Raw genomic sequence first — 18,524 nt, forward strand, 5'->3', positions numbered from 1 at the left:
TTTTTCAAATTGCAACCTATATTTATCAAAAGAAAGCGAGGCTAAATTCTCAGCAGTTCAGACAAACCAAATTGCACTAGAAGATATGTATATTCCATATTTTTTAAAGAGCAAATGCTAATTGCAGCATTTCTAACAAAACATATTAGTATATTTGACTTGTCAAATAAAAAAAGTGATACTGTACCTGAAGGCTAAATTATGTAACTTTTACTATACATTAGCAATAAGAATATAATTATAAAGTATCTATTAACGATTAGGCGGGTTCCACTAAAGTTTGTTACCGCCATATATATTGCGGTTTTATTGCATAATTAACCGGTTATAGTAAATAATATAAAGGTGAAGAAGTCTAGAAAAAGTTAAGGATAAACATATTATTAAAACATGGCAGATTTATCAGCAATAACAGATTTTTTTGCTTCTGGAGAAGTAGGAGCGGTACCTATATTGGTGGGTTTTGTTAGCACATGTCTGTTGGGCTCTGCATTACTTGAATGGATTTTATCAGTGGTTTTTGTTCGCCAACCACCAACAACAGTAGCTTTATTTTGTTATGGCATGTTTCTGAGTTATATATGTGAGTCTATTTCCCTGGGACCGTTAGCAGAGGGGGTTAGAATAGTTGAAAGAACAGATCCGAATGTAATATTTTATATTTTACTGCCTATATTTTTATACGAGTCATCGGCAACACTAAATTTTCACGTATTTAGTAGAAACTTACCGTCATCATTGTTATTAGCAGGTCCTGGGGCAATATTGACAATGGTACTTTTGGCAATAGGAATTAAATTCATAACAAGCATGAATATGGTAGTTTGTTTTTTAATTAGTTCGGTATTATCTGCCACAGATCCAGTAGCAGTTATAGCTTCTTTGCATCAGTTAAATGCTCCGGAAAAGTTGGCCTCTGTAGTTGATGGTGAGTCGCTGTTGAATGATGGTGCTGCTGTCGTATTTTTTGAAGTATTCAGGGAAGTAATAATATCAGGAATGTCTTCGTATAGTCACTATATTTGGACATTTATAAGGCTGGCAATTGGTGGTCCGGCTGTAGGTATTGTATTTGGATTTTTAATATCAATTTGGTTAAGAGCTGCGCAAGCCTTAGGTGGTCTTCAGGTTATAGGTGTAACTGCATCCGTTTATTTTGTATTTTTCATTGCTGATGAATTACATACATCTGGTGTACTGGCAACTGTTGTTTTTGGTTTATTTATGTCAGCATGGGGCCCTACATGTTTTAGACCTAAATCACAGGAATCTCACTTTCACTTTGTCAAAATACTTGCACATTTAGCAAATCACTTAATATTTGTATTGTCTGGTGTTGTTAGTATGAGAATATTCCGTCCATTTTGGTCAGATGGCAGAATGTGGTTTAATCTTGCATTGGTCTACATTGCTATGAACTTAGTTAGGGGGATAATGGTTGCCACACTATTCCCACTATTAAAAAAAGTAGGTTCTGATGTTTCATTTAAGGAAGCCGTTATACTAATATACGGTGGACTTAGAGGCGGTGTTTCTATGGCACTGGCTATGGTTTTTGAAGGTGACTCTGCTGTACCAGACAGTACGAGATCACAGGTTGCATTTTATATTGCGGGAGCTGTATCATTATCTTTACTTGTAAACGGTACCACAGTGGAGAGTTTATACAAAAGACTAAAAATATATGGTGTTCAAAACTTTAGAAGAGCATTTCTACTTAAAGTTATGGAGGGAATAGATGACGAGTATATGAAGGCTTTTGGAGAGCTTAAGTGCCACTGGCTCTTTGGAAACAATACGAATGCATTAGACGCTGCTAATCTACTGGTGCCCAGACTCAAAGAGGGTTATCTTGATTTCTATGGTGATCTTCATATATTGTTAACACCACCAGCTCATATTTTTGCCAGAATCAATGTTAAAGGTATTGAACCAAATGTAGATGATAACCAGAAAACTAAGAATTTTCAGATTGACGATACTGAAGACGGTAATGACGACTTTAATAACATCAATAGTATAGGTGGTAGTGTGGGTAGGGAGAGATCTCGCTCAGCTTTAGTTGGTGTTGATGGTATTGATATCGATGAGAGGTGCTGGAATATAATTGCTACTTCTGTTAAGATGGCAAAAAGCCAACCTTCTGTAGATTCTAGTGCAAGAGGAAGTTTATTACCTTCATTAGAGGATGACGATGTAAATAACAATAATAACAATGAAATAGATGAGACCTCCTCAATTATTAGTTTTATTCACAAAAAGGCAGCAACATTAAAAAACAACCAAAATAAATTAGACAATGTTAGCGTAATCAACGGCAGCAATAATTCTCAAACAAATGTCAACACTGGTTCAAATAGCAATACAAATATTGATGGATGCAATAACAATGCTAATGACAACATTAACATAAGTATAAATATAAACAACGGTGATAATGACAATTCAACGGCAGTTAAGGAAGAAAGATCGTTGTCGGTTTCTGTTCCAGCAGTAACTAAATCAGAAGAAGAGGAGGAACTATTGCAAGTTAAAAGACATACTTATGATGATGTTACACAAGCTATGTTAATTGATCAAAACGGCCAATTTACACAGGATAACAAAGGGAGAAGTCCAACATTTGCTCCGTTATTAATGGCAACAGGGTCATTACATACATTTGCTGAACAAGAATTACTTGTTTGTAATATGGTTTTCAATACATGTTGGCAAAGTTATGACTTGATGTTTAGAAAGCACGTTATCTCCGGAACATCGTTGTTAACTCTAAAAAAAGCTATAAACAAGGCAAACCATGCTAGTCCTGAAGAAAAGATGAGTCCATTTACTGTGGAATGGGAATCAATTAGAAGTGATTTAAGAGTAAATAAAAAACAAAGATTTTTCTTTAATATGTGGCAATCTGATTTTGAAAGAATATTGCACGATATGGAAGTACTATTTGCTTTTATTAATGCTAACAAAGATTTGATGAAAGCTGGTGGTTTTGAGGTTGAATGTTTACTTGGTGCTTCTTTACTTGATTCTTATAAAAGAAGAATGATACAGGCTAAACAGGAACTCCAAAGGTTAAGAGATAATTATTTCAACTATTATATTTTGGGATTGGTTATTATTGCGACTAATATGCTTTTAAATGTTAAAGAACAAATTGTATCAGTTGAAGTATCTAGGGGTGTACTTTTAGAAGAAGACGAAGAAAAGATAACTGATATTCTTGAACAACAAAGACTTGCTCTTGATGCATACATTTCTCAAGGTGTAGAAGCTCAATCAATTTAATTTTAAACCTTATATTTGTCAATAAATATTTTGATAAGTTAAATATTATATGTTTTAACGATGTTTAATTTATTAATCATTTTGGAAAAGATAAATGTAGAATAGTTATGTTTTCTTCTGAATTAAGAGTTATTCTAATTAATTCAAGTTAATTAATATTTTTTCTAGTAGTCTGTCGTTTCTTAAGTATATATTTATGCGATTTTTTTTAAATTCTTCCATTTTTGTATAGTATTTTAATCGGAAAAATTGAATAATTTTGGAATATGTTGTTCCAAAATACATCTATATTCTCATTTAGATAGAACAACAAAATTTAGTGTTGAATTTTGTTATGCATGTTATTTATTTTCACACTAGTATTTAAACCATAATATTTTTTTCATTAAGTTATTTGCAACTATACATTTCATAGTATAACTAAAATTTTGTTCGAGGATAGCACAAATTAAACAAACTAAATTGAAATTAGTTTGAATAATAACAGTATCAATACTATATACCTTCACTTTATAGCTTATAACGAATTATTTTTATATTTGATCTTTTATTAAATTATAAAATAAGATGAGCGCCAAAAAAAGGTACCGAAATAAAGTTAATGTATTGTTTATTTTTCAAAGTAAATTGAATACTTTCGTTTCAACAAAAAAAAGTAGTGGACATATTTTGAAAAAATATTTGTATAAATAAATACCGTAATATTTATTGTAACAACAACGTAAATATACATAACATTAACTAAATAGTAGATAGAACTCTTGGAATAATAATAGAAACACTCATTTTTATTGTAAATAACATTTTTGTTTACCTTTAAATAAATTCAGAAAATAAAATTAATAAGGTATATAATAATAATAATAACGCCATAATTTGATGTCAAAAATACAACAAAATAATGAAGATGATGTTAATTTTAAAATATTTAAGGAATTGGTAGATTTTGAGAAAGATCTAGCAAAAGCTAGAAAAAGAACAAGAGATGCTGATTTTTTAGATAGAAAGTTAGTAATATCAGATTCAACTGAATTTGAACGTCACTTTGAGAGTTTAAGCGAAGCAATAGCAAGGCTTCTTCCATATCATACGTTTTACACTGACGAAATAAAATTTAATTTAATAAATGAAGATGAAGCAAAAATCCAAGAAAGAAAAAAAAGAATTAAAAAAGTACAAGATTCTATAATGGAAATAGGCTTAAGTAACTCTTCACTTATATTTAACGCGTCTAAATATGGATTTGTTCGTTTACTTTATTCTTCTTTTGCATTGGAACTAGAAAAAAATAAAAGAGAACTTTCGCAAAAACAAGCATTAGAACTTAACTGGAAATACCCTATTGATGTAGTGAACAATAGCAATAGTAATAATGGTAATGTCAACTATATTAATAATAAACAATATATAAATAATAACAGCATTACATTAAATACTTATAAATCTAAACAGTTTGAACATATAAATAGTTATAATAATAGTTATACAGACAATATTAACAACAATAATATGCACCAAACTAAGGTGCCAAATTTTGCACCGAAATACTATATTGATCCCTTTCCTTCATCTTTTTCATCATCCTCATATCCCTCCTCCAGTAATAATAATTTAAAAGCAGAACATGAAACAATTAAGGAATATAATCATCCTAATGTTTCAAATAGTAATCAACACAATTTTCAAAAACAAGTTATACAACCCAATTTACCTATTAATGACTCAACGCATTTTCAACAAAGACAACAGAATCAATTAAATCCTGTTTCCAACTCTTCCTTGCCAATTTTATCGTTAAATAATGATTTACCTAAGATTTAGAAAAGAAAATACAATAGATAATAAATGTATAAAATATGTCTATATATATATAGATATATAGATATATATAGATATAATCTATTCATTATTTATGACTTGCAACATAATTGTAATTTGTACTAACATTATTGTTATTCCTGTTTGACTTAAAGTCTAAACCGATTTTATGTTCTTGTTTGAATTAAATACATCATGTATTCAAATATAATACTCTGCTTTCATTATTGCTTTGCACCTTACATTTAACTCATCGATACTTATGCTGTTCAAAGGTGGCACCAATAAAGATCACCCTAATTAGAAGTAATAAAGACAAAAATATGGAATAAATATAACTTGATGTACCTTTTTAAACTATTTTAAAAAAAACTCGGTTTAATTAAAATACTTGTACAAATTTAACATTTATTCTTTCATATGTACAACATAAAAACAGACAATGGCGCCGGCGCCGAACAAGCGAAGGCAAGCCCGGACTAATATGCATCTGAAAATTCAAATTTTTCCAAATAATAAGGTGTGATAAGCAAATAAAGAATTTAAAGGTGTTGTATGCTAATATTTTGTTTTAAAATTAGTTTTCCCACCTTATATTTTATGTGTATGTTTATTTTTTTATGTTGGTATAAGCGATAGAAGGCGAAAGGTAGGATTTGAGGTGTAAGAATTAAATAGGTGAACAAGAAGATGAAAATTAACTTTTCTGATATAATAATATATGGGGGGTTATACTATAATTTGGTTGAGTATTTAGACATAGATGATGTTTATGAATTAGCGTTAATAAATGATGTGTGGAGATTTTTTTTAGGACATTCATTTCAAAAATATTGGGAAAAAGCATCAATAAATATTTTTGGATTAAGGTATGACTTGTTGAAGGTGATATATAGATATAACTATTCGTGGTTTAGCTACTATGAATATTTGATAAATTCCGATTTAAGGGTGTTTTTGGCAAACCAAAAAAAGGTAAATAAAATGTTGCTTGGTATATTAAATAACTTAAAATTTGTTGATAATGATGTAAATACACTATTTTCACTGCAAAATAGGCCAACATATGACGAAATTGACGGTAATCAGTCATTAGCTATACTGGGGAATACTAAATTTAGTAATTTAATTGTAAGAAATAACAATTATTACATAAATAAGGAAAACAATATAACTATTAAGAATTACATTGAAAAAATAGAACTAGATTTAGGTGGTTTAGGAAAAGGTTATTTGCTGGAGATGAAAATAACATCTATAACTTCACAAAACATAGTATTAACATCAGAATGTAAATTGGATGATATTCCATATTGGAATATAGGTAAAATGTTGATTGAGTATATAGCGGTTTGGGGAATAGTTGGTGAAAATGATTATATATTACTATACCATCACAAAAATCCATTTCATAGAATGAATAGTAATGAAGAATTGTTCGTAAATAATTCTTCACCACAAGGTTCATCAGTTTCATCTTTTGAGAATGAAAATATTCCATCTTTGTCACAATCATTATCTCTTTCATTATATAATTCACAGACTTCTTTTTTAAGTCTGTTGTATTATACATCTAAACAAAGTAATTTGGGGGGAATAAACTATTTTTTATCAAATATAAGTGGTTTTGCAGGATTAGATATGAAAATAGATGAAATTCAGAGTAAAATAAAAATTGATATAACTGTACAAACAAATCTGATATTGAGTAATATCATACAAAATATATATTCTAAGACAGAAATAGATAGAAGGGATGATTCTAATCACAAAGACCTAAAAGAAGAGAGTTATGAATTAAGTATAGATGATGAAATTAAATCAACTCAGGATACAGTAAATAATAGTGGTGACGAGGATAATGACCTAAATATAGCGGTATACAATAATCATGACACTAATATGAATACTAGTGTGATTTCTAACTTAGAGTCATCATTTTTATTGAAGAAAACAGTCTTACCACATTATTCGTCATTTAATAATTCAAGATTAATATTTTCGTCACCACCGAATTTAAATATTGAACTTCAGTTAAAAGATAACATAAGTGGTGTTCCATTATATATATATGGTGAAATACTGAATACTTGCAACAAGGTATATGATGTAAATTGCAGTGATAATGTTAATATTAATACCAATGTTTATTTAAGTCATAACACAAACGCATTAAACAGTGATAATATTTATATTGAAAAAAATAATGATGGATTTAGAGATATAAGGTTTTCATTTAGAAATAATAATTCGTCCTTGATAAAAGTAAATTGTTTATATGATATAGGTATATCTATAATTGATAAATTAACAGGTGAAGTTGTGCTTAATATTTCATTCCCAAAATCAAAATCTTATTATGAGAAAAGATGTAATAATCAAAAATACAAAAAATTACTGAAGTTGTGTTCTTTTTCAAGAATTTATGGCACACATGTTCCAATTATAGACCCACCATATTGTTTAGCAAATAAGCCAGAGAGCGTATTAAGTAAACTTGAAATGTTAATAGACGACAAAAATACCTTTGGACGAATATCAGAGGTTAATATCTCGTTAAATATGAATGAATGTAGGACTTTACTTTCAAGTAAAAAATTTAAAAGAATATTCGGATATACTAATAATAGTAGCAGTATTAACAGTAATTTTGGTATTGATAATAAAAGGAAACCAACTTCACCTATTAAAAAAATATACAAATGAATATGAAGAAATATTGAATTACGAATTGAAGAATATATTCAATTTGTGATAGTTATATAGAATTTAATATAATACTAAACTATTTGTTTAAATGAGTTACTAGTATCAGTAGTGTAGTAGATGAAAATGGTGTACGTAAATATTAAACATCCTGATTTTGTTTTTTTATTCATTACTTGATTGAATCGTACTTGCTTCTTGCAATATCAATTCTCCATTTATATTGTTGACTTCATCAGACTTTGTTTTGTTGTCTTTAAATAAACAACTATATAGCAAAAACCCATTACAGTTAAAGGACAAGATCAAGTATATTCCGAACAATAATGTGAGTATTATGAGTATCTTCTTTTTTGGAAACCATAAATTACTTTGGTGAAATCTTTGCGACTGCCTTCGAAAATTGTTCGATTCTATGGTTAGGTTCTTTGTCTGAGATACAAGAAGATCTAGTTTTTCACCCCTTTCTAAAAGTATATCTATATTCTCAATTAACACATTTTTTATTGTAGACAATTGATTTGCTAATTTGTTGTATTCTCTATGCTCTGGAACATTCCAATAGTTCTATATATTAAAGGAGCAACATCATTATTCATAGTAAAATAAAGTTAATAACAGTTTGATGAAAGTGTTTCACTTACCATTTTATCCTTAATCATCGGAGAAATAATACCATTTAAAATAAGTGTTAGTGGAGAAGACAATTTTTCCACATATTGTATAGTCTTATTTTTAATGTCTGTCAGATACTCATATGGTACTTTTAATCCAAAAGATCTATCTGACATCACCATATATACAATATCATTATTACATAACAAAAAATGAAAGCAGTAATCATCATATGTATATGATTGTTTACTCAGTTTTTTATCTATTTTTTTAAGTAAAAATCTGGATATTGAAGGAAAGTTACCTATATTTTCGGTGTACTCTGCTAATACTACTTCATCTTTTTTTAAATAAAATTTATCATTAAAAAAGTGTTTAGAATAATTTCAAAATAAAGATTTATTCATTGGATAAAAGTAGGTAGGTAAACAAATTAATTAATCATCATTTCGCTTCCAATATTGAACATTACTTACTTTTTGAAACCAAACTATATATTAAAGGCATATTCTAATGATGTTATACTTTATTATTAATATTATACTATTTATAATCTGAGTAACAGAATTTATCCTAATTTAAGTATTTTATTTTTAATCATTTGGATATTGATTTTTTTTTCGAGTGATTAAATTCACACTTTTAGATAAATAATTAAATGTAACGAAGAATAAAATAAAGAGAATTTAATTGTTAATAATAACTAATCTGTCTAAAAAACACATAGTAGCATTAAATTAGAGTAATATATGGTATTTTATTTAATTTTAAAATTCAAATTCTCCAATTAATGTATCAAACGGTATTTCTTGATTTGCTATTTGAGCTATTCCATTTCTTAATCTAACCCTCCATTTACCTTTCTGATTTTGTTTTCTTGAATAAGGCCTTATTATTCTCTCAAAGTGTCCAATTATTACATCGTTGCACTCAGGTTCATCATCTTCTAATTCAGATACATCCTCCAAATCCGAACCTTGATCAGAAATAACCTCTAATTGATCTTTTTCACTATTATCTGCGTCAAAATTATTGTCATCGTCTAAATTATTTACATCTTTCTCACTATTCGGTGCAACTATATCCCAAGATGCATCTCCAAAATCATCATCTTCATCTTCTTTACCTGAATCATTATTATTGTTATTTCCATTTTCTACACTACCTTCTAGTGATGTAATTTTATCGAATTCAGCATTGCTATCATTTAGTTCTATTGTTTGTTCAGTATCTAGTCTCTTTTTCTTCATTTCCTTCTGGCAGTATTCATATTCAGTTTCTAATTCATTTAGATTTCTCATCTCCTTTGAAGATATTATTGGTACTAAATTATTTCGAATATCTAAACTAGTAACGCTCTCATTAACCTTTTGTTTATTGTCTTTACTATTGCAATTTAATTTGATAGGTTTAACTCCATCTAATACTGGTGAAAAGATTTCATTATTTAGTGGGATCCAACCTTCATCCTCTCCTTTTATAATCAAAGAACTATTATTGCCGTTCCCACGATTGCTTTCAATATTTGTAATACCCAAACATAAGTCATTTAGTTTAGATATCCATCTTTGTTTTAACTGCTCAAGCATTTCTGGGGACTGGAGTCCTTTTGATTTCTCTAATGTCCCTATGTAATAAAAATAGTTGGCGAATTATCACAATTTATACATTCAATAACAAAAACATTAATTGCAATTTAATATTATCAGTTAACATTACAATAAATATTTATCTAAATTGCGTAACTTACTCTCAATTATTTTCAAATAAATACTAAATGAATCAATTGTGCTCATATTAAACAAACCCTATGCAGATATGCCTAGAATAATATGTTAACTTAATACTAATTTAATTTTTACTTTAAGTATCGGTTTCTTTAACTAGTTTATTTCACTAGCTTAAAAATATATTTAGCGCCAATTTCCTATTTGAAATAACACTATATATTAAGGTTAAAAATCATCATATAATCTGACACTCACAGACAAGAGTTGATAGATTCACTGTTTATGTATGTATTTGATTTTTTATTAAAAAAAGTAACATATTCTTACCATTTTTTTCTTTGTTTTAGAGCTTTGACAATATGCATTTATTTTAGTGCTCCCCACACAATAATAATGCATACAAATTATTGATAATAATTTAAAATATCAAAATAATAATTCGGTAGTAATACTCGTACAATAGTAGATAATACTGGATACAAACAACAAAATTCAAAACTAATAATAAATAAAGTTAATAAGAAAAAAAAGTGTCAATATTTGAATAATCAACGAGACAGAAAAATATCAAATCTAATTATATCTTCATTTACTTATAGTAAAAAAATTGAGTGCATTTATTGAGGCATTTAATTAACTAACTATATTTGTAGATTAATAATGATAGATAATATAAACAGAAATTATGATATAGATTGCAATATAGAAAGTGATGTATACGTATTGAAGAATAAAGATAATTTAACAGTAGCAGAAGATTTGGAAATTATAGAAACTAGTTATTCAAATTACTCTGATGATAATAAATTGATAGTTATCTCTCGAAACATAAAGGATGATAAAGAGGAAAATGAAGGTGCAATATATTCAGATGAAGTAGGAGATAATAAAATAAAATATTTAGAAAAAAATGTGAATATAGATAGCACAAATAAAGTTGTAGGCAAATCAAAGTTTATAGTTGGTAGGAATAACGTAATAAAAGATGAACAAAAAAATAACGACTTTCTTCAAATAAAGAATTGGGAATTAAATAGAGTGGAAAATTATATGAATTTTGTGTATATTTTAAACCCTGTATTCGAGGAATTAACTTATTCAGTAACAGAAGTTATGAAATTATCCAAGGAATTGTCACTTATACTTCAGCAAAGAACAAAATTATGGAATCAATATACTAGAGGCATAGATATGAATATAAATACGAGTGTAAAAAATATATTTTCAATACCCATGAGACCAACACACATTTCTAAATTTGGTATGAACAACTCTCTTGAAATTAGAAATACTGGAACTTACACAAATAGTGACAACAGCCACAGTGCCGTTGATGTTTCTACTACTTTAGGTGGTTCATTTAACATTTCGAATAATACATTGTCTACTGATGTAGAACATAATAGTAATAGGAGCTTTCCAAGTACGTTAATTAACATTTCGAATGGAAGCAATAATGTTATTAGTCACAACGGTAATAACACCAATGATAACAATAAGGCAATAATGAGTAGTAATAATAATATTGTAAATGTTAATAGAGAAAACATTTGTAAATACATATTTAAGTCATCTTCAATGCAAAAAAATTGGCCAAATTTATTGAATGACTACTTCAGACAAGAGTCTTACTCTCTAAAAAAACTAACACAAAGTATTGAAACTGATGTAGTTAATGGTCATTTATCTTGGATATCAAAAAGATATTTTAAAAATGCTCAAAGCTACATTAAGGATCTTAAAAATGCAAGGAAAGAGTTCTATAATGCTAGTATGAACGCGAAGCAATCATGGAATAAGTATGATCAAGCGTTCAAGAACTCACAAAGATTAGATATTGATGTTAATTATTCAGTCAAGAATAAGTATTATGATAGTTGGTATTGTGATCAACTATACAGACATAATGTTGCTAAATTTATAGATGCTCAAAAGAAATATCTTAATACATTTATTTTGACTATTGAAAATTTAATTGAGCTTGAAAATTGGAGATCCTCATCCATCCAACTTACAATTAATTATTATTTGTTAAAACAGAATGAATTTTATGAGCTTCTCAGAAAAACTGGTGATAATATTTGTAGATTTATAGATGGAAATGATACAAAAGATGAAAATCAAAACAATAGCAACGATAATAGTAACTTTGATATAACTACAACTGTTCCTGGACTTAGACCACCACCTATTCCTATTAATGAATTCAATTCAAAGTATTCGAAGAATTATATGACGTTAAATAACTCGTATCTAATTAAAAGTACATCTTCTTTGCTAAATTATCCAGATATACCTAAGTCATCTCTTGTTATTCATCATGGACACGTCGAACTATTTAGAAAAAGATTTATTTTTGGGCAATGGCAGTCTGCTTACCTTATACTTACAAAAGATAAATTTCTTTACCTCCTTGACTCAAGAGATGACATTGAGATGGAAGAGCTACTTAAATATGATGAAAAACCTATTTTTTCAGTATGTATATCTCCAAATTATGTTAAAATAAATGAGAGTGGCAAGAGGGGTAAAAGATGCTTTTGCCTTGGGTTCAAACAAAAATTATTTACTAAAAAAGTGATTATTAGATGTTCTAGTGAAAATGAATGTTCTAATTTGACTGATAATATCAAGTCAATTCTCAATAATATTCGTGATAAATCCGGTATTATTTATAATGCATTGATATAGTAATAAAGATATATACAACCAATTTATTACAACAAATTACTACCAACAAAATTTGTGTATTTAACTCTTATTTTTTTGTTTTAATCTGAACAAATTTTTATTTGAATTCATTCACTTTTGAGAAAATAGTACTTTGAATTTATTATTCAACTATTCACAATAAAGTAGTTAAAAAAACAAAATTGAAACATTTAATGGTGATGATGGCCATGTGTTTGTATTACTTCTTGTTGTTGTGAAATAACAGTTGGCTGGGAAATAACAGTTCTCACACAGTAACCATTAGAGCCTAAGACAGAATCAGGTGGGCATGTTAATGATGATGGTACAATTGATTTACACATTCCTTTTTCTGCTTTTTCAAAATAACCAACTGGGCATGCAAGTTCACCAGGTACAGTTTCAGTTTCATAGCATTTTTTTTTTGGTATTTCTTGTGTTATAATAGGTTCAACATATGTTCTTTGAATAGGATAATATCCATAGTGGTGATGATGTGATCCACCACCTCTTTTACCCAATCTTCTTGTTATTATTGCTTTGGGTTGATTGTAATTTGCATCATTTTGATTATAAACATATTGACTTCCATAACCAATACCTTTTAATGTCATATTATTCGATGTATTTTTAAGCGAATATAACTTTCCATCATAAAATTCATTTACTTGTTTAATTTCCGTTTTTGGGCACTGTAATTCTGCTGGGACTGTCACAACTTCAATACATTCACCTTTTCCAACCATTGATCCATTTGAACATGTTATTGTTGGTTCACTTATTGTTGTGTATAAACATCCAAAACCCGTTGGGTTTTTAACTGATCCTTCTGGACATATTAATTTTGCTGGTATCGTTTCTGTTTTTGAACATGTACGTGATACAACTTTTTGTGGTATAACATAATTATTATGATGACCATGCCCACCATGACCATGATGGCTATGGTGGCCTGTTGTATACGCCATTGTTGCTGGTGTGCAGTCATATAATATCTCCCTTGCACATCTTTCATTACTAATTAATGTATATTCTGAAGATGGGCATTCACCTATTGGTGTTACTGATTTTTGCAATATACACTCAGTTTGCAATTCATTTAATATACCTTCAAGACATTTTTTAATTGGTGGTACTGTTTTTGAACCTGTACACATCTGGCCGTCGGTTATTGTGTAACCATCTGGACAAATTGCTATTGGCTCGACCTCAATGTTCCTTTGACACATATTCTCACCTACTAGTATATATTGAAACGGACATTTCATTATTGGACTTGCTGTCTTCATACAATTAAATTCATCAGTTAATATACCACCATTTGGACATGTTCTTTCTGGTGCTATTTCCTCTTTCCCCACACATTGTTTGCTCGTATTTAGTGTGTACCCTGATGGGCATATCATAGATGGAACATTAACTATTGCAACTGTGTTGTGGTGGTGGTGGTGATCTCCGGCTAAGCAGCTAATTGGTAGCATACTCACCATTAGTAATTTACTTATTTTCTTATATGTAAGCATCTTTAATATTATTATTTTACTTTAATTAGGTCAAATATTATATTACGTTACTCGTTACCTTATTTAATTTGGTACTTAATTATATAAATATATTTTGAAATAGTATATAACTAATTCTTATTTTACAAAAACAAAAAAATAAAACTTCGTTAAATGAATTATCTGAATGTTTTGTTGTTGTTTGTGCAAGTTAAATTTACATCATTTTTTCCACATAGTTGCATGCATGCATTACTAATATTTTTGTTACGAAACAAAAAATTCCGCAATTATTAGTCACTAGATAAATAATCAAAAATATGTAGATAATAAATAAATATTTTCTTGAAATGTTAATGTGGTAATTACGTAATAGTTTTTTAAGAAAAAATAAATACCGTTATGATTATAGTAAATGTCAACAAAAATATTAACAATGAACACGTAAAGGAATACTAATCAAGTACTCAATGTATGGAATGTATTAATGATAAAAATAAGTTACTAACCAATTTTAAATGTTTAATGTTTTTAAGTATATATTTGCTAATCACTAATTTCTCTATTGAAATTTAATAATAGTATTCTAAGTAAATTAGGCATTTTCCAAAAAGGTTTAATTAAATCAACCTCATGGCACATTTTTTGAAAATAAGATGGAACTACAGTTCTTCCAAGTGATTTTTCTGATAAAACTCTTATGTTAGTAATGTTATTAAGTTTGAAATGATTAGTGTCGTTCAAAAATGTACTATTAATAATAAATGGTCTGTATACGTTCTCTGGGAAAATGGGAGGGCAATAGTAATGAGTAAAAACTTTTTGTTTTGAAACACAACGTGGTGGATATTTATGATAATATTCTTGTGGCATTAATATCAATGCTTCTTCATCAAGCTTATATCCATCAGGACACATTATATTGAAATCTGTATATCCTTTAAGCCTACACATATTTGAATTAACAAGGACCGAATTTTCGGGACAAGACAAATATGGTTTTGCTTCAATAATATTTGAACAAATAATTTTAATAATATAATCAGTATTACCAACAATAGCATCGTACAATTTTATCGGTTTCTTTTTTAATTGAAGTTTTAATTTGTTATTAACGTCAAATTTGTGACTTAAATAATTATCATCAATTAGTCTTCTATTTATATTTTCACTGTTACTGTTTTCATTACTATTCAACTCTATAAATTCTAATACAGGATTTTTGCCATTACCACTATGATTTCTAATGTTATTGTTATCATTAATATTATTATCATAGTTTTTTTCATTGTTAAAAATATCTGGAATAGAATTATCGATTACATCTGATGGATTAAATAGTAAATTTTTGTCCAAATTAGCAATATCTTCTTTAGAAGTAATATGTATTCCCTTCCTTTCATAATTGTTAATTGGCTCCCTTAAATATATAAATGGTATTTCATCTTTATTATTGCATTTAGGTTGAATAGGAACTATTTTTACCTCAACACATGTGTCTAACGGGTCAGCAAATTCGTCCCTTATTACCAGTGGTGGATCATTGCCACTTGAAATATATGTATCGTAGGAAACAGTTCCTTTTGGACATTTATAGTCAACGTATTTAGTATCTTCAAATTCACAATATGGTTTGGGCCCGTTTTCAAACATCCACGAATTATTATATTTATACTTAAGTATATAACTACTATTCTCACAATAAGGTGAACCAAATCCATTGTATCTAACCTCCTTTCTAATTTTGAGTGTGCATTTTATTCTTTTATTACTTGCAAATTTTTTAGTTATATATTTACTTTGTATTCCATGTTCATTATCACTTACTATTTTAGTTATAAGTGGTTTATTAATATTATTAATGTTTTTGTAATCATAATTATCATAAAAATTAATCTTTGCTTCATTTAATGTTTTTATTCTATAATTTACATCTGAAACATCATTTTTTAAAATATTAATACCATATTCATATATATTTTCATAGTTTTCTTGAATCTTTTCCTGATTATCATTTTCAACAGTGTTTTCATTTGAATTGGTCTCAAGTGTTTCATGGTATTTTGACACATCCTCCTCTTCCTCATACTCATCTACTATTGTTGGGTAATATCCATCTGGACAATTAAATTCTTTCATAACTTGGTATGCCATTATACATGTTTGAAGATTATAGTAAACACTACCATCTATGCAACCAGGAAATCCGGGAAAATACTTTTCAACTATACAGGTTCTTCTCGGTTCATTGAAAATAAATGGTGGATCGCATGTTAATGTTGGTGAAAGATACTTTCTTTGTTTAGAATGACACCCACCACCACCTCTATGTGAACCCCATAATTTTGAGTGAATGTAATTTTGTGGACAACTGGCTGTTGAATCGGCATATGTAATAGATACACAACTTTTGACTTTTTTATCATAAACAGAATTCAATCCACCGGAGGGGCATATTCCAATTATATCCAGCTCAGCACCTGTTGGCCTGCTACAGTATGTGCTATTATATGGTACTACATTTAATAAAGAGAATTTTGGAGTGGTTATATTTAAATTACTTGTATGATTGCTTTTAGCATCATAATATGTACCATTTGAAGAAATTTCATTTAAATAATCATCAATAAGTGACAATTCTTTTTTATCATTTTTATTGTAGCATAAATTATAAGTATTTTCATTCTTAATATTTAATTGTAATAACAATTCGTTAGGTATTTGTCTAAATAAATCCCAAAATCCTTCAATCGAAAATTTTAGATTATTATATTCAGTATTACTTAAATTTCTTTTTTGGAAATTTATTGAATTCCAGATATCTGAGTCATATGATGTATAGTTTAACCAGTATTCACTATTTATAACACTATAGTTACCACTTAAATTGTCTGCACGACTATAGTTGTAATTAATATCATTGTTAGTTCTCCAAGGAGTCATATTTACAGGTATTTTATAGTAACATTTTAATAAATTGTCCGGAGATTTAATCAATATATTGTTCACTTTTATTTTGTTTTGAATTACATCAAAATCTGTATCATTTAGGTGTTTACCTAAATTCAACTCATTGCTACCAGTTTTTTTAAGAATGTTTTGGTCACTATCATGGACATTACTTTCAGTATAGTTAATATCACTCGTGTTACCGTATTTGTGGCTTGAAATATATTCATTATCTAAATTCCCATAATTATTGAACTCATCTTCAAATTCAATGAATTCTTGGCTGTTACTTAAAGTAAAGTTTTTGGTTTCACTATTATTCACACCATCGTAACTATGATAAGTTGTGTTGCCATTGTTGTTATATATAGTAAAATTTTGATTATTCCCATCGAACTCTAAGTCTTTACCATCCAACATATACATTCTATTCGAGTTGTTTAACCAAACGCAGTCTGGAGGCAATTCTGGAATTATAGTTTCATTAATACTATTTTTGTTCTTAAAACTGTTGTTTTGTATACATAAACACATAGTTTTGTTTTTATATTCAATTTCAAATGGATATAATATTGAATTGCTTTTTATTATTATATTTGCGAGTATTAGTCTTAGTGAATGATTCATATCAAACGTATTTTCAGGATTTGTAGAATATAAGTTATTTGAATTATTAAAATTTGATTCATTTACATATTTTATATTTTCTGAATATGATTTCACATTTACATTTATTTTATTCTGTTGCATTATTAATTCATCAATAGATCTTGGTGTTGTAAACGTAGATGAAAACTTTGACGGCGAATAAACACTAGAACTTGGAATAGGTTTGACTGTTTGTATTGTCCCATCTGAGTAAGACATTCCTCTAACTGGGATTAATAATTTCCTTAAATTGTCATCGCACTTAATACTAATTATTAGCAGTACTATTATACTCAACAACCTTGTAGCAAGAGTGTTTTTTGTTTCTAACTTATTTAGGCTTGACATTTAAATTATCATAAACTCATTTCATTATTCTAGTTTATAAATGTATATATTATTTATGCAAAAAAATTTGATTTTCTATATACAAATCTTTATTAAGCTAAGAATAATTACAATTAATGAATTTAATCTTTTCATTTCAATGATATACTACTATAAAAAGAGTAATTTTGAAATTTATATTTATGCAAAATAAAAAATAATAAAAACAAATAATAATAATGTCAACTATAAA

General features: G+C 28.0%; 8 protein-coding genes across 8 annotated transcripts; 4 read left to right on the top strand and 4 right to left on the bottom strand.

The window, feature by feature from the left end:
- Window positions 1–390: 390 nt before the first annotated feature.
- FG379_001621 (Na+ H+ antiporter) lies at window positions 391–3,285 on the top strand (the record flags this gene model as incomplete). Its single annotated transcript, XM_067327224.1, has 1 exon — window positions 391–3,285. The coding sequence occupies one exon, from the start codon at window positions 391–393 to the stop codon at window positions 3,283–3,285; it is 2,895 nt and encodes a 964-aa protein (XP_067184142.1).
- Window positions 3,286–4,164: 879 nt separating this feature from the next.
- FG379_001632 (synaptobrevin synaptobrevin) lies at window positions 4,165–5,106 on the top strand (the record flags this gene model as incomplete). The annotated part of the gene is made up of 1 exon (XM_067327235.1): window positions 4,165–5,106. One exon carries the CDS (start codon window positions 4,165–4,167, stop codon window positions 5,104–5,106), a length of 942 nt encoding a protein of 313 aa, XP_067184153.1.
- A 687-nt stretch (window positions 5,107–5,793) lies between these two features.
- Window positions 5,794–7,809, top strand: FG379_001517 (putative apicomplexan-specific; the record flags this gene model as incomplete). The annotated part of the gene is made up of 1 exon (XM_067327120.1): window positions 5,794–7,809. One exon carries the CDS (start codon window positions 5,794–5,796, stop codon window positions 7,807–7,809), a length of 2,016 nt encoding a protein of 671 aa, XP_067184038.1.
- Window positions 7,810–7,974: 165 nt separating this feature from the next.
- Window positions 7,975–8,931, bottom strand: FG379_001528 (uncharacterized protein; the record flags this gene model as incomplete). Its single annotated transcript, XM_067327131.1, has 3 exons — window positions 7,975–8,376; window positions 8,454–8,764; window positions 8,901–8,931. The coding sequence occupies 3 exons, from the start codon at window positions 8,929–8,931 to the stop codon at window positions 7,975–7,977; spliced, it is 744 nt and encodes a 247-aa protein (XP_067184049.1).
- Window positions 8,932–9,191: 260 nt separating this feature from the next.
- On the bottom strand, window positions 9,192–10,013 carry FG379_001539 (uncharacterized protein; the record flags this gene model as incomplete). The annotated part of the gene is made up of 1 exon (XM_067327142.1): window positions 9,192–10,013. The coding sequence occupies one exon, from the start codon at window positions 10,011–10,013 to the stop codon at window positions 9,192–9,194; it is 822 nt and encodes a 273-aa protein (XP_067184060.1).
- Window positions 10,014–10,814: 801 nt separating this feature from the next.
- FG379_001548 (putative PH-domain protein) lies at window positions 10,815–12,845 on the top strand (the record flags this gene model as incomplete). Its single annotated transcript, XM_067327151.1, has 1 exon — window positions 10,815–12,845. One exon carries the CDS (start codon window positions 10,815–10,817, stop codon window positions 12,843–12,845), a length of 2,031 nt encoding a protein of 676 aa, XP_067184069.1.
- Window positions 12,846–13,036: 191 nt separating this feature from the next.
- Window positions 13,037–14,368, bottom strand: FG379_001549 (oocyst wall 8; the record flags this gene model as incomplete). Its single annotated transcript, XM_067327152.1, has 1 exon — window positions 13,037–14,368. One exon carries the CDS (start codon window positions 14,366–14,368, stop codon window positions 13,037–13,039), a length of 1,332 nt encoding a protein of 443 aa, XP_067184070.1.
- Window positions 14,369–14,893: 525 nt separating this feature from the next.
- On the bottom strand, window positions 14,894–18,292 carry FG379_001550 (oocyst wall 9; the record flags this gene model as incomplete). Its single annotated transcript, XM_067327153.1, has 1 exon — window positions 14,894–18,292. The coding sequence occupies one exon, from the start codon at window positions 18,290–18,292 to the stop codon at window positions 14,894–14,896; it is 3,399 nt and encodes a 1,132-aa protein (XP_067184071.1).
- Between the last annotated feature and the right edge of the window lie 232 nt (window positions 18,293–18,524).

Source organism: Cryptosporidium bovis (assembly GCF_009768925.1).
Source record: "Cryptosporidium bovis isolate 45015 chromosome Unknown contig_23, whole genome shotgun sequence".
Lineage (NCBI taxonomy): Eukaryota > Apicomplexa > Conoidasida > Eucoccidiorida > Cryptosporidiidae > Cryptosporidium > Cryptosporidium bovis.